The sequence below is a fragment of the Octopus sinensis genome, linkage group LG13 (genome assembly GCF_006345805.1).
Source record: "Octopus sinensis linkage group LG13, ASM634580v1, whole genome shotgun sequence".
NCBI classification, from domain to species: Eukaryota; Metazoa; Mollusca; class Cephalopoda; order Octopoda; family Octopodidae; genus Octopus; species Octopus sinensis.
Window position 1 is genome coordinate 18902965 of NC_043009.1, and position 15000 is coordinate 18917964.

At 36.1% G+C, this 15000-nt stretch overlaps 2 protein-coding genes across 4 annotated transcripts in view; both read left to right on the top strand.

Annotated features, from left to right (window-relative positions):
- Positions 1-9663, top strand: part of LOC118765861 — a 34295-nt gene extending 24632 nt beyond the window's left edge. Inside the window, exons 5-9 of the mRNA XM_036508547.1 lie at positions 2887-3048; positions 3913-4043; positions 7943-8078; positions 8621-8641; positions 9422-9663. Coding sequence (XP_036364440.1) covers positions 2887-3048; positions 3913-4043; positions 7943-8078; positions 8621-8641; positions 9422-9663 — 692 coding nt within the window. The remainder of the gene's footprint in view (positions 1-2886; positions 3049-3912; positions 4044-7942; positions 8079-8620; positions 8642-9421) is intronic.
- Positions 9664-12173: 2510 nt separating this feature from the next.
- The window catches only part of LOC118765708 (kremen protein 1-like), a 15975-nt gene continuing 13148 nt past the window's right edge, over positions 12174-15000 (top strand). For all 3 annotated transcript variants that reach the window (XR_005001573.1, XR_005001574.1, XM_036508081.1), the window contains exons 1-2: positions 12174-12343; positions 14339-14474. Coding sequence is in view for 1 of the 3 variants with exons in the window: in XM_036508081.1 (XP_036363974.1) it covers positions 12281-12343; positions 14339-14474 (199 nt within the window). In the remaining 2 variants the exon portion in view is untranslated. The remainder of the gene's footprint in view (positions 12344-14338; positions 14475-15000) is intronic.

Here is a 15000-nt window from a genome sequence, read left to right on the forward strand (position 1 = left end):
ATCTCTCATTCTCCTCTGTATGCAACTGTTAATTATACTTCCGTTGATACTGGGGGAGGCCAAGGTGGAGTCGATCAGAGAACAACAGTTTCTCTTTTTGCATTTGATATTGGTTGTGTGCATTTCAGTTTGAGGGTATCGTGGCTGTTGCTGCTGCATTTATTTCTGAATGTATGTATTTTTTAGCTTGTCTGGAAGAGGCTAATTTTCTCTAGTTTTACATACATGCCCCAATGATTATCTGGCTATTCATGTGGTTGCAGTGCTGCAGCAATTAGTAGTCATCGCATGCCTAGGTGGTTTTTCATTTTTAGTTATTAGCAACGCTTAAGAAAATCAAATGAAAAACTACCATACTTTAACAAAGATCCCAACAAATTACCTTCCACCATCAATAACTGAGTAAAGCAGCACACTCTTGACCTGAGCTATTTTCACCAGCGCACCCCAGTACTACAGCGATATGTCAATGCTGATGGAATTCAAAGATAATATCCATTGTCTAAGGAATAAAACCAACAAATCTGCCTCGCACGAACATTGCAAACCTAAAATGCTAAAGTTCAGACTCACTACCCACACAAACCTCGATGGCAAACTTTTCGCCTTAGTATAAACACACTCGCTAAAGATATTAGGGACTGTTCAACAAAATTACCCCTATTCATCTCATTTCGAATCACAAATAGTCGGAATCGACGTCCGAGACCTTTCACTTAACACCGCTTCTAAATCTTTTTCAGTGTTAAATCCATTAAGACAACAAACTTTGAAGCTGAAATATTTAACTACATTGAAAACTCATTTAAACCTAGTATCTGCCAGGATATCCATTCTTTCAGAATTATAGATAGAAGAGCAGACACTAGTTTGCCTTAATATAACCTATCACAGAAAGACTAATACACCACAAACTACAATATGAAACCGAAAATCATGGATCGCACCAGGTCATATTTGAAAAATGCATCTTCATCCTGTGGTCCGAAAAGAGAATGGTTATAATGCTTCATACCCGACCCACCTTCAACTCAATTTTGGAACTGATTTTCTATATGTACAAGTAGAATTTTTCAAAACAAAAGAATAAATAGGCGTTGCTGGATATAAAGCAAGCAAATACAACATAACAGATTTAACAGACCAACTTTACTATGACTGTCTCTTATTTCTAGTAATGTAGGTGCTTCGGCACCGTTAGTCACACTTAGTGACGATTAAATTGTTCCTTCATGGTAATACATTGCGCCTAGTATATGCATTAGCATTTCGCAAAATCACTCATAAATTTTTATGGTAAAAAATATATATACTGGCAGACGGAACTAGTCAAATCATCGAACGTTTGAGTAGTCACTTGGTGAAACTAGGCCTAGTTTAGTCTTTCTAGAGACGGTGATGGAGTGGTTACCTCCCCTGTCAGTGTAGCTATATACAGCATTAAGAGTTTATAACTCTTATTTCTAGCAATGTAGGTGCTTCGGCACCTTTAATCACATTTATAGAGATATGCCTATGTATATACATATGCACACACACATATACATGGGTGTATGTGTATACATACACACACATACATAAACACACACATACATACATACATACATACATACATACATACATACATACATACACATACATACACACACACACACACATACATACATACATACATACATACATACATACATACATACATACATACATACATACATATATACACACTTATATACACCCACATATAGACATAGTTCCTTACACTATACACTTTTGAAAGTGTATAGTGAAACCGGTCCAGTGTATTCCTATGTTTTAAAATATAATTAATTTATTCCGTACACATTTTCAACTTCATTTCCGCTTCTATTCTTCCTTTGAGGGAGGGGACTAGTCGATTACAACGACCCCCGCGTTTCACTGGTACTTAATTTTACGACCCCCAAAAAGGGTGAAAGACAAAGTTGACTTCAGCAGAACTTGAATTCAGAAAATACAGACGAATAAAATTCAGCTAAACATTTTGCCAGCTTACCGCCTTAAATAATAATAATAATAATAATAATAATAATAATAATAATAATATAATAATAATAATAATAATAACGCCTTAATGCAGCACTAGACAGTGGCTCTCATGGCTTCTGATCTTAACTGGTTGGAAGTGTTAACATGTACATTGTTTTGTCTTGGTATAAAAGATGGGCTACAGCAAATATTCTGCTCAATACCACAGATTTGCTTGTCAGTTGTTTGACCTTAACCAGTTGGCCATGTCCCTGAGTGGCCGACGATGTGTGCATCTCTGATCATGAGCAGAAGTAGTGGGGGAGCATCATAGCCGCGTGTTGGGAGGGATTCTTTGGGGTTTGAATTTATTATTATTATTATTATTATTATTATTATTATTATTATTATTATTATTATTATTATTGACCAGACATTGGAGACTGGACATTGTTGTAGTGAGTTCGATCTTCCACTATGCTACCTTTTATGTACATGACAGTTTTCGCACAAATCTTCACTGCCAGCTTTGTTTAAGTGAGAAATTATTATTTCAAAATGACATCAGAGTGTATGAGAAATGTCAGTTTATTGCCGTCGTTATCCAGAGTCCTTAATCGTGACTATGCCTGCAAATAGGTGATTGCAGTCGTGATGTACCTTGAAATAGATAATTGAAGGAAAAGACATCAACAAAATTTGAAATAATGCGTGGTCTTTTTAGCCCGCTTCTAAAAACATTTAGCCACAACTACGTTTCATTTGTGGTGTTATTCTCTTTTCACAGTGCAATTACTTGTGTTATTACTAAAAAGTAGTACTTGAACAGCCATTTGGTCAAGATATTTATAATTTGATTTTTACATTCTCATTATACTACAGCTATGGTTACAACAACAACACTTTCTACTACAGAAAAAACTACTGCAAAAATAACATCGACAATTGCTAAAGTTCTAAACACAACTAAAGCCACAACTATAACAAAGCATCCGATTACAAATTCAACGACAGCAACAACTACCAGTATGTCATCCTTTGATGGTAAATAATTTTTTTGTTTTCTTCAATATTCCCCATCGTCTGATACTTTTAAAATTAATCTTACAAATCTGAAATAATTTTTTACTTTATAAGTGTTCCTTTCACGAATTTTGCTATTATCATTCACAGCTCAATTCATTCATTCAGTAATCCCCCTCCGATTTGTAAGTTGTAATTTTATGAGATACCAAAACCAAATACCATGGTTATTTCTTTAAGCGTGGCATACTTATGATTTGGTAATACATAGCAAGGAATTGTATGCCATTAGATTGTAGTTTTGCGTTGTTATATACTGTAGAGGGGCCTGAGGACACGCAATCATATACTCGTGGTCAGAAATATAATTTAAAATACCTAAAGAATATGAGAATATAATATTTTTTTACATTGATATAAATCATTAATATTGATAAGAAGTGTAATGATTTAACTCTCTGTGAATTGAAATGTATTCGATATTATCTCTTTGTATGGTATTTGCATCTCCGAGGAGTTACAGCAGCTTATTGAATTGAAACCAATTTGTGCTACTAGTACTACTAGCGAAGGATCAAAGGAAAACTGACCGTTAAGTTCTTAATTTGAAATTTGGTTTTATTATCAATTCTGTGTATGGAATGAATTGTGATTTTCATACTTTTCTCACGTGAGATAAGTATTGAAATAGTACCGAGGTGTAAATCTATTGTTAGTTTCAAGTTCGTTCTTTGGTAACTTACCAGCAACTTCAGATATAATAAAGATTTCTTACAATGAAACAGATCGAATGAAGTTATATGACAAAAGTCGGAACTAAGCACTGACATCAATCACAATACACTGGAATAAATTAATGCTTTTTGATTTGTCTATTTTTACTAGGTGCAATTGGCTGTTTCAAAGATTCTGAAGATAGGGCGATGCCAAGTAAAGTCTGGGAAAATCAAGCAATGACAGCCAAAATCTGTCGAGTAGTATGCGGAAAATGGGGATACAAATATGCTGGTTTGGAAGTAAGTAATTCATTCGAATTTATCTATAAATTTACAGGTGCTATAGTGCAGGAGTGGGTAATTCACGTTCGCGGACTGCATACAGCCTGCGGAAGCATTCAGCAAAATAATTTTCCAAGTCTATAATTTTCGTAGACTGATCACAGTAAACTGCTAGTACCAAAGCTAACTTGAACAGAGACTTGCTTCCTTTGTTTCACAGAAAATTAGCCCCGTGTTTTAATTGGCGGATACCTACTACGCATGTGCCTGTTTATACACATGCGCACTCCTTTCATACGCAACAGTTTTCTCTTTGCAACAGTAAGATCTGTAACGTTCCGACCCGTGAAAACATGGGCCCTCCTAAAAAGCGCAAAATCGAAAAATAATGCCGTGCGTTCAATGAAGACTGGACGCACAAATATTTGTTCAGTAACTCAGGGAATAAGGCAGTCTGTTTACTATCAAATCGAAACGACACCACCAAACAAAACATGGCGCGTTTGGTAACGAAATGTCCGAGGAAGACCGCAGGAAAAAAGCTGCAGAGTGTGTTACGAAGCTGAAGAAGCAACAGACCATATTTACAAAGCAATCGACACTTCGAGATAGTGCTACAGAGGTAAGTTTCATGGCAGCATACAATCTCGCTAAAAGCAACAAGCTATTTTCTGATGGCGAGTTTATTAAGCAGTGCTTGGTAGATTGCGCAAGCGTCCCGTGCCCTGATGCAAGATGCAAATTCGAAACCATTTCATTATCAAGAAGGACTATGGTACGGCACATAGACTTAAATAGTAATGAATTAACAGAACAACTAAAGTCAGCGAGTAAAAATTTTGTTTGGCTTTCGTTGGCACCGGATGAGAGCTCTAATAACCAAGACACTACACAGTTACTTATCTTTGTCCGTGGACAGGACTTGTATGAACGTGTTGAGGATTGTGTGGAGAAAAGAGCCTTGTCATGGAATAGAATGGCAAGCATTAAAACAGATGAGGCCAAAGAATTTACCAGAAAAAATGTAGGTATGATTAAACTTTCAGAGAACAAGTTAAAACAGAATACCCAGACAATGATATCTTGTCTTTTCATTGTATTTTGCATCAGGAAAGCCTCTGTAAAGCTGCAGTGGACCTAAATGATGTGGTGAATCCTGTAGTGAGCGTGGTGAACACAATCAGAGCAAGGGCGCTCTACCGTCAACAATTTAAACCTCTGCTTGAGGATATGGATGATGTGATTTACCACAACAGTGTTCAGTTATTGAGCCTGGGAAAATGCTGAAACAGGTTTGGGAATTACAGAATGAAATCCTCCTCTTTCTGGACATGAAGGGGCTTTCATGTGATTTTGTGACCAAAATGGGATGTGAGGATTGGAGATAGGAGATGATGTTTGCAGCTGATATGTTTGAGAAATTAAATGAATTGAATGTGACATTGCAGGGAAAGAGGTTGTTTGTACATGAAATGTTTAGGCATGTGAGATCATTCAAAACAAAACTAGGACTATTTGCAAGGCAAGCAGGTGAGGGCAAGTTTTGTCATTTCCCTTTATTAAGAAAACAGAAAGTGCCTGCAAGTGTTTCTTCCAAGATTAGGGATCATTTGCTGAGTTTGGAGGATGAGGTCACCAGAAGATTTCAGAACTTTAAGAAAATTGAGCCTGATTTCAATTTGCTACCTTATCCTTTTGCAGTTGATACTGATACAGCGCCTGAGGAGGTGAAGCTTGAACTAATTGACGTGCAGTCAGATCACACGCTGAAAGAATTGTTTAATTCTGTGACATTGATAGAATTTCACAAATCTCTATCTACTGACAAATATGCATGTGTGAAAAGAGTTGTTGGGAAAATGTTTTCTAGTTTTGGATTCACATATATTTGTGAACAAAGTTTTGCTTGCTTGAAAATCAGCAAGAGTAAAAATGTGGCTGACATAAACTTGCAGGCAATGATGAGGATCTCAACAAGCCACCTCACTTCCAATTTCAAAAGAATTGTAAATGTCTCATTAAATTATTTGTGCTAGCTGGCGTGTAATTTGCACATAGATAGATTTAATGAAACCTTTTCTGTGTACCACTGTTGTTTTCATTTTATTTATTACTATGACGTAATTTGCACTTCGCATTTAATGAAGTGTAATGGTAATTAATGAATACAATCAGTTATAGAAGGTGCAGCTCTCTGCAAACCACGGCCCTCTCAAAGTGCCCCCCACCAAGCCAAAACAATTGCCCACCCCTGCTATAGTGGAATCTTTTTTATAGTGGTAGTAAAATATTGTCATCAAAGCTTTATATTCTGCAGGGGCAACAAATAAGAATTTGGGGCAATCATGGATATTCTCAGTGTAAGTCAAGTAAGACATTATCTGCTGTAAATTAATGCCTTTTCTATGACACTCATTACATATTTCTTCACTACTCTTTTATATTCTTATTTCAAATACTCCCAAATTCAGCTGTAGTATCCTTCTCCCTATGTTCGAGCAATTAAATCTACTGGCTATACATCTCTTTTCTATGTATAGTTGTTCTTTTACAATTCGTTCAACATATATTTAGATGATTTCAGGCATATTTCATTCCAGATTTTACAACCAATATCTGCATCGTTCTCAGAATGACTTAGACTTGAATAGTATGTACAGCAAACTTGCATATTAGCGGCAATACCCTAGCATGATGCCAAACCATGGATTGAAACAAATAAAAGAATATAATACACTCAAGTAGCAATTTTCTTACATTTATATTCAATTATCTGGGACAAATGCCTATTGTTAGGTCCCAATGAGGATGTAAGGGTGGTACGAATAGTTTCGACTAATTTCATCATATTTACTAGAAAGAAATATCTAGCTATCCATTTCATTTAAACCGAAAAAATGGGATGAGCCCAGCAAAGCAATAGGTGAACACCTGGTTAGAACAAATCCTATATGTTGATAGATCATCAGAGGAATGCATTGAAGGTAGAAATGAAAATTAACGACAAAGAGTAAATTGATGGACAGGATGAGATAAACAAGTAAAAGTTATGTCCTGAAAATGAGATAAAATGGCATCACTCAGTAATAAAAAAATGAACCGACTTTTTAGGGAGTATTTCCAAATACTAATGATCACAGGCTAATAATTCGTGCAAAGATCCAAGATTACTATGATAAAGGAGTTGTGAATGAAATTAGATCATGCCTGTTTATGCCACATAAGTAATACAATTGACAGAACAAGAATCCAACTGATAGACTCGTTTTATCATTAGTTTACTTGTAATAATCTTATGTCATTTATATAATAATGATTTATGCCGAAATGGGTACTTAGCTTAATCTTTGCAAGAGAAGAATGTAAAATACTAAAATCAGGGAGGTACCATAATTTTCATGGTTTTCCGAACAACTGTTTGTTAAAATAGTGTCAAGCTTTTCCTTCTGCACGTCATGAATTAACGCATTAATCGCACTCCATGCAAGGGACACAACTGTGCAATCAACAAGTGTGTCAATATATCATGAGAAATAATTCCTTTCAAGCAGCTCTTTGTTATTAATAATCGTTCGCCCGATTATTACAGGCGCTTTAGATCTCCCAAGCTCACGTGTAAATGATTAAGAGAAATTCTTTCATTTAGTTTATGGAAGATTATTAGAAATTGGATTTTTAAAAAACTTCAACTTTCGGCATTTAATAAAATAAGTTATGTCTCAGTTTTCTTCTTTTGCTGGTTGTTACCGATTTTAAATTCCTTCACTAACTTGATGGCAATATTAAATGCTTAAGACGAAATAATTTCTATCGAAAATCGACTCTGGCATAAAGGGACATGACTAAATACGTCATGACTATTGTTCAGCGCTCTACAAACTGCAAATTTTAATTAAAACATTCCCAAATTCTTTCAGGATTCAATTTATTGCTATTGTGCTAATAACTATAGCAAACACGGCGCCTTGGATAAGTCCAAATGTTACTCCAAATGTCCGGGTAAGCCATCCGATATATGTGGAGGCCGTTACGCACTATCCGTGTATTCTTCAGGTAAGAAATATCGCACCTATTTGTTCTTTAATAAAACCACTTAGCAATACACTACAAAAAACACAGTCTTATACTGTTAACACATACGAACACATTCCTATTTAGATGTCATCCATGCGAGCTCTGCAGTTACTGTAATACAGACTAAAACTCCAGGCAAACGCCTACTAAACATAGTCATGATTTTGAAGGCAACTTAAGAAATGATCGGCCAATGACTTGACACCAAACTCACAACATGATGTTCCATTCTACGTTAAAGCTATTTCACTCCATTAGTAAGTAATGTTAGTAAAATAGCAGCATTAAGACACCCATTAATCACATGCTTAGTATTCTTAATTTTTATGACGATCCGGTAGAAGGAAGATGAAACAGATGCAGAACATGAAATATCCGCAGAACATGAAACAACTGCCCTCAGATATTAAGAAATTCCTTTTATTCTTAAACACACTTTACTAAACTATAACTTTATTAGAATTATTAAATGATATTGTCATCCTCAAGTACATTAATATTTTTTTCTTTTTAAATTTTAGTTCCTTTTGTAAAGAAGCAAGGTAAGAAACTATTAAAATATATTTTGAATTTGTTGGATATTTGTGGTGTTTTGATCAGTTGTTTAGCTATAGGTCATTTCTGATCAAGAACATTTATAATCAAAGCTGTTCCGGCCATGACTATCCGTCTTTTCTTTGGTTCCAGTCTAAATTGAACTACATTATTCTGCGTATCCTCTTTATTTTAAGATGGAAAGCTGCGATTTTAAAGCGATTTGGCTGCTATTGCCAGCAGATCGGGTGAAGGCATAAATAGACTCCTTCGTTGACAGTTCTTTGGTATAAATCATTGTTTGTGCTTCCTTCTCATATGTTCTTTCGTCTTATTGTTCACAGATATGCCGTGATTTTTATCAGCTCGCATATATTTAACAGTCAATATCTCATCACTGTAAGGCGGCGAGCTGGCAGAAACGTTAGCACGCCGGACGAAATGCGTAGCCGTATTTCGTCTGCCGTTACGTTCTGAGTTCAGATTCCGCCGAGGTTGACTTTGCCTTTCATCGTTTCGGGGTCGATAAATTAAGTACCAGTTACGCCTTGGGGTCGATGTAATCAAGTTAATCCGTTTGTCTGTCCTTATTTGTCCCCTCTGTGTTTAGCTCCTTGTGGGTAGTAAAGAAATAGGTATTTCGTCTGTCTTTACGTTCTGTGTTCAAATTCCGCCGAGGTCGACTTTGCCTTTCATCCTGGCCCCCTCTCCAAAAATTTCGGGGCTTATACCTAGAGTAGATAAAAATATTTCGTCACTCAAATGAATTAATTATTTTGTATGAGCAGACTACATCGGCTGTTTTCATGATAAAGCCATATCGAGAGTAATGACAAGCAGAATCTGGATGAGTGAAAATCTTACTATACAGAATTGTCAAAATAAATGTGGCAGATGGAATTACAAATATGCTGTGTATCACTTATTGACAATAATGTGTTTTATAGTATATCTCTTCATCTCCGTCTACGAGCCATTATATGTGTTTTTTTTATCGCGTGTCAGTGTAGGGCAGACAAATTTTGATTAGAGGAAACAAACTTAGAAAAGTGAACATCAGACGTGGAATATTTCAAAGTGATTGCTTAACTCAATTGCTGTTTGTATTGGCCATGATACCGCTCAGTTTGATATTGCGAAAAGTTAAAATAGCTTCCGGTCTGGGGAAAAGATGTGATCAGATAAATCATCTCCTTGTTTTGGATGATTTATAAAGATTTATACGAAAAATGATATCATCATCATCATCACCATCATCACCATCATTATCATTATTATTATTATTATCATCATCATCATCATCATCATCATCATCATCTTCATCATCATCATCATCATCACCATCATTATTATTATTATTATATTATTATTATTATTATTATTATTATTATTATTATTATTATTATTATTATTATTATTCAGTAGTTTTATTTTTATAGCGTGCTTTCAATATTCTTTATTTCTTCATAGTTGTCAGGTACTATGACTCTTTTTTTTTGTATTTTTAAGCTTCCTTAACGACCGAAAACAGTTTTCTATTTTGTTCGTGTTTTGTGGCTGTTTGTATTAGTTTTCCTTGCTTCTAATGTAGGTATTTTGTAATCGTAAGGTGGTTATTTTGTAATAGTTTTCTAGCCTCTACTACCTTCCATACATTGTATATATAACCTTTCTATGTAAGATTTTGGGTGGTGCATCCTAGATACTGTCATTATTTTTCCTGTTTTCCTGTCTATTTTGGTTAGTTTATTTAATGTCAAGCTAAAGATATTGTTGCTGTAACTTATAACTGGGACGGCTAAAGTGTTAATACCTATTATCTTGTTTTTAGCATTGAGCTCTGTTTTCAGTATTGATCTAACTCGTCTATAGTATTCTTTTTTCTTTTTTTCTTTCGTTTGTATGCGTTATATCGCATCTAGTTCATTGATTCCTATGTCTGGCTTTGGTCTAATTCTCTTATTCTCACATCCAGTTCTGTTTGAAAAGGCTAAAGACAGACACTTTCCTCTTCGGCCAAGCCCTCATCAACTTTTTCAAGTTTCGCTTGAAAAAAAGTTAAGGGTGGAGAGGGAAGTGTTGCCTTGTAACAAGTTTGTTGAAAGGTAAATAAATGACCCGTGTGAAAGGACCAATTCTGAGCGTGCACCTTTAAAAAGGGAATTAAAGAAGGGCTCTTACCCTGTTGATTAGCCACCCTATTGGGAGTTTTTATTAGTTTAATTTTTAATTGCTATTTATATTGTTTACACGTGGAAAACCCAGTGTATCGTCCTGTTTTTATCTTTTATAATGTTGTATGCCATTTAATGTTTTGTATGTGAACCCTTGAGGCTAATAGAAGAATTTATTGTTATTATCATTCAGTAGTTTTATTTTCATCGTGCTTTCACTTCACTACCGAGCGCAGTTCTGTGTACCTTGGGTATGTGCTGTGATTTGTTGTGATGCTCTGATGGTTACTGTATTGAAAGTGTTCTGCGTAGGATGTGGGCAGTGCCCAGTAGTGCAATTTTCTGTATGTTATATGTGTTTGTAAGTCCTGGTATTTTTGTTATGTATTTGTCTGAATATTTTTTTATCATGCCTAATGCGCCTACTATGATAGGAATTATTTCTGTTTTTAGATTCCACATTCTAGTTACCTCTATTTCCAGGTCTTTGTATTTTGAAAGTTTCTCCATTTCTTTTAGAGAAACGTTGTTATCTGCTGGTATTGATACATCAATTAGAAAGCAGACTATATCTGGTCTGTTGGCCTTAATTTCTCTATCTGTGTGTATTGGCATATCCCAGAGTATGGTTGCTTTCTCGTTTTCTGTGACCTTTTCTGGTGTGTGCCTATACCATCTTTTTTCTGTTGTTATTCCATAATGTTGGCATAGCCTCCAGTGTATGTAGCTCCCAACTCAGTGGTGTCTGTGAATATATTCCTTCTTAGCCAGGACTGGGCAGCCAGAGATAATATGATTTATTGTTTCTTTCCATCTCCACATATTCTGAAGTTACTTGTTATATTTCTTTTCATTACATGTTTTTGGTAATTTCTGGTGGGGAGGCTTTGGTCTTGTGCTGCAATTAAAAAACCCTCCGTCTCTGCTTTGAGTCCTGAGCTTCTCAACCATTGCTGGGATTTTCAACCATTATTATTATTATTATTATTATTATTATTATTATTATTATTATTATTATTATTATTATTATTATTATTATTATTATTCTTTCTTTTAACTCATGTTTTTGGAACCCCTGGAGTCTTGCATGCATAGCGGGCTTGCTACCTGCAGCCTATGGTACCATGCTCTTTATTCATCTCAACTATCTGATACTTTCCTGATGATTTGGGCCATGCCAGGGAGGCAAACTTTATTGGGCACTCTATTATTATTATCGTTGTTGTTGTTGCTGCTGCTGCTGCTGCTGCTGCGTATATATACATTTGCCTACTTGTATGTGAGCAGTAGTACAAAAACAGCTCTACATACATCACTCTGAAATTAAATTTTTTCAAATCTGCATCAGATGTGTGATTATATTGTCACTTGTCTATTTCTATTGAAACACTTCTCCGCGTTTAAGGATATATTGGCTGCTTTAAAGATGGACGTCCTCCTGCAATAGAAAATCGGTACTGGAGAGAAGATAAAATGACTATAGAAAAATGTCAGAATCACTGTCGAGAAAGAAGCACAAAATATGCTGGTCTGCAGGTAAGTAAATACAATTTAATGTTTCAATATTCTAATGTTCTTCTATGTATATGTATACACACAGATGTGTGTGTGTGTGTGTGTGTGTGTGTGTGTGTGTACAATATAGATGGACATTTCTCCATTAACTACAAAAGATTGTTAGCAATAGTTTAAGAGTATTTTATAGTTATGCAAATTACAAGTATTCCAACTAAACCATCAGAGGAAAATTCTAGAAACAACGATTGAAGCCTGCTCAATCAGCGTCATTATTTATGGGGTCAAGTCCATTAATAATACATAATCGAGTTGTCTGTGAACCCCACTGAACGTGATTTGCTTTGTAGCTTTAACGATAGCTTGCTATTTTTTTTCGGCCAAAAATTGTTTAAAAGAGACGCAGTTTAAGGCGAGGAAAATTGTATTCTGTCTGATAAAGCATGGCCATGTGATGTTTCTTATTACGAGGTTCAAAGAAAATTCATGTCGCTATAAGAAAATGGCGAAGGTTATAACTGAGCCAACTACAGCACATTATTGATATTTACTTCATACACTGTGAAGGGCTGAAAATTACAAACAATCTCCCGATATTTGAAATATAAATGCTCAAACCATTCCAGCTTTATTATCATCTCTTTTACTCTTTTACTAGTTTACTTGTTTCAGTCATTTGACTGCGGCCATGCTGGAACACCGCCTTTAGTCGAAGAAATCGACCCCAGAACTTATTCTTTGTAAGCCTAGTACTTATTCTATCGGTCTTGTAACGAACCTGTGAGTGAATATCTTCTCTTGTACTTTCGGGGTACAAGAAAGCAATCACTAGCCGTTGCTTTAATAATCCAGAATTCTACCAGTCAGAAACAACAAGACGCAGACGTAAATAATATATATACTACTTTATTCTCTAATGTGGTAACAGTAACAATAAGTGGTTATCTGGTATCCCTTTGGTATAAATGTGTCAGTGCTGAACCTTATCGCTGTAAAATAAGAAAGTGTTCAAATGCAAAACGGCACTGGTCAAAGATGGCGTCCGGAACAGGGAGAAGATGTGGTCTGCAACAATTTGGTTAAAGGCCTTTTGGTAAGGTGCTGCTAGAATCAAGTTCGGACGGAAAAAAATATACGTGACCGTCGCCTTCAGTCGCTGCTGTCTCAAGTCGCTGCTTGCTGGACGCTGGTGGTCAACGTCTTACGATCCCCTTGCCTCGGCTAACTGCTACGTAGGCAAAAGGGTTCTTCTTCCGGTGGTGAAAGCACCAACCCCGCACGCGCGAAATACAAATGGACGGTGCGCGAGCGCGCGCCGTTGTATAGGATCACTACAGTCTCTTTTGCCGGACCGCTAAGTGACGGGGACGTAAACACATCTGCATCGGTTGTCAAGCGATGTTGGGGGACAAACACAGACACGCAACACACACACACACACACACACACACACACACACACACACACACACACATACATACATACATATACATATATATATATATATACAACGGGCTTCTTTCAGTTTCCGTCTGCCAAATCCACTCACAAAGCTTTGGTCGGCCCGAGGCTATAGTAGAAGACACTTGCTCAAGGTGCCACGCAGTGGGATGAATTCGGAACCATGTGGTTGGTAAGGAAGCTACTTACCACACAGCCACTCCTGCGTCTATCTCTTCATTTTATTCATTTATAAATATTTGACCTTGTGCTAATTTCATATTTCATAAACTAATAATTTAATTACCATCCAAGTATAACGAAACGCTATCAGATATCGCACTTAATGAGGTGGTTATATTTATCTTCTGTTTCGTTGATAGATCCATAAAGTAAAATACCAGTCAGAGATAAATTGTAGGGATCGATTTTATTGACTTTACAAAACTGTGTCAGTTTCAACCAAATTAGAAGTCGTTATTTACATCTTAATTCAGATGCCATTGAAATTTGTATATACCATGCCATTTAATTGATTGATTGTTTTGTTATATATTTTGAACCGCTAAAATTTAGCATGGTCAGCTATGTTACTGTGGCAACACTTATGAGACATATGGTCCTTTAGGCGGAGATCATTGTGGCATGGAATGTGCTGGAGATCCTACGGAATTCTGTGGAGGGTACCTTGCTAATTCGATTTTTAGTACACGTGAGTATTATTTCGTTCTGCGTTGATTTTATTTTATTAAGACAGCCAAAGTAGAAAGATCGTATATAAGTTAGGTGATGATGACGATGATGAGGAGGAGGTGGAGGAGGAGGGGAAGGAGGAGGAGAAGGAGAAGGAGGAGGAGGAGGAGGATTGGGAGGAGGATTTGATATCATTGATTGTCGATAGCAAACGTTTCATGAACTAAATTCTTGTACTTGTACTAATGAGTGCTAATGAGCAGAAAAGAAAAAAGAGATGATGTTCAAGCCAGAAATTTGAGTTTGAATATTCAGTGATCGTCCAATCCTTTTCCAGTTTTCTGATCCTATCAGGGAAAACTATAACTTTCTCTTCCGGAAAGGATTTCGTTCATTAACTTCAACACGACAGGCTTTTCCATCATTCTCTTAGTAAGTGGAACATCATTCTCAAGGAAATGGAGGGAACAACATTTAATATTCGAACTTGGCACTATGTCATCGACAAGTGAACGTTTATCCTTCCACTCCTACACACACACACA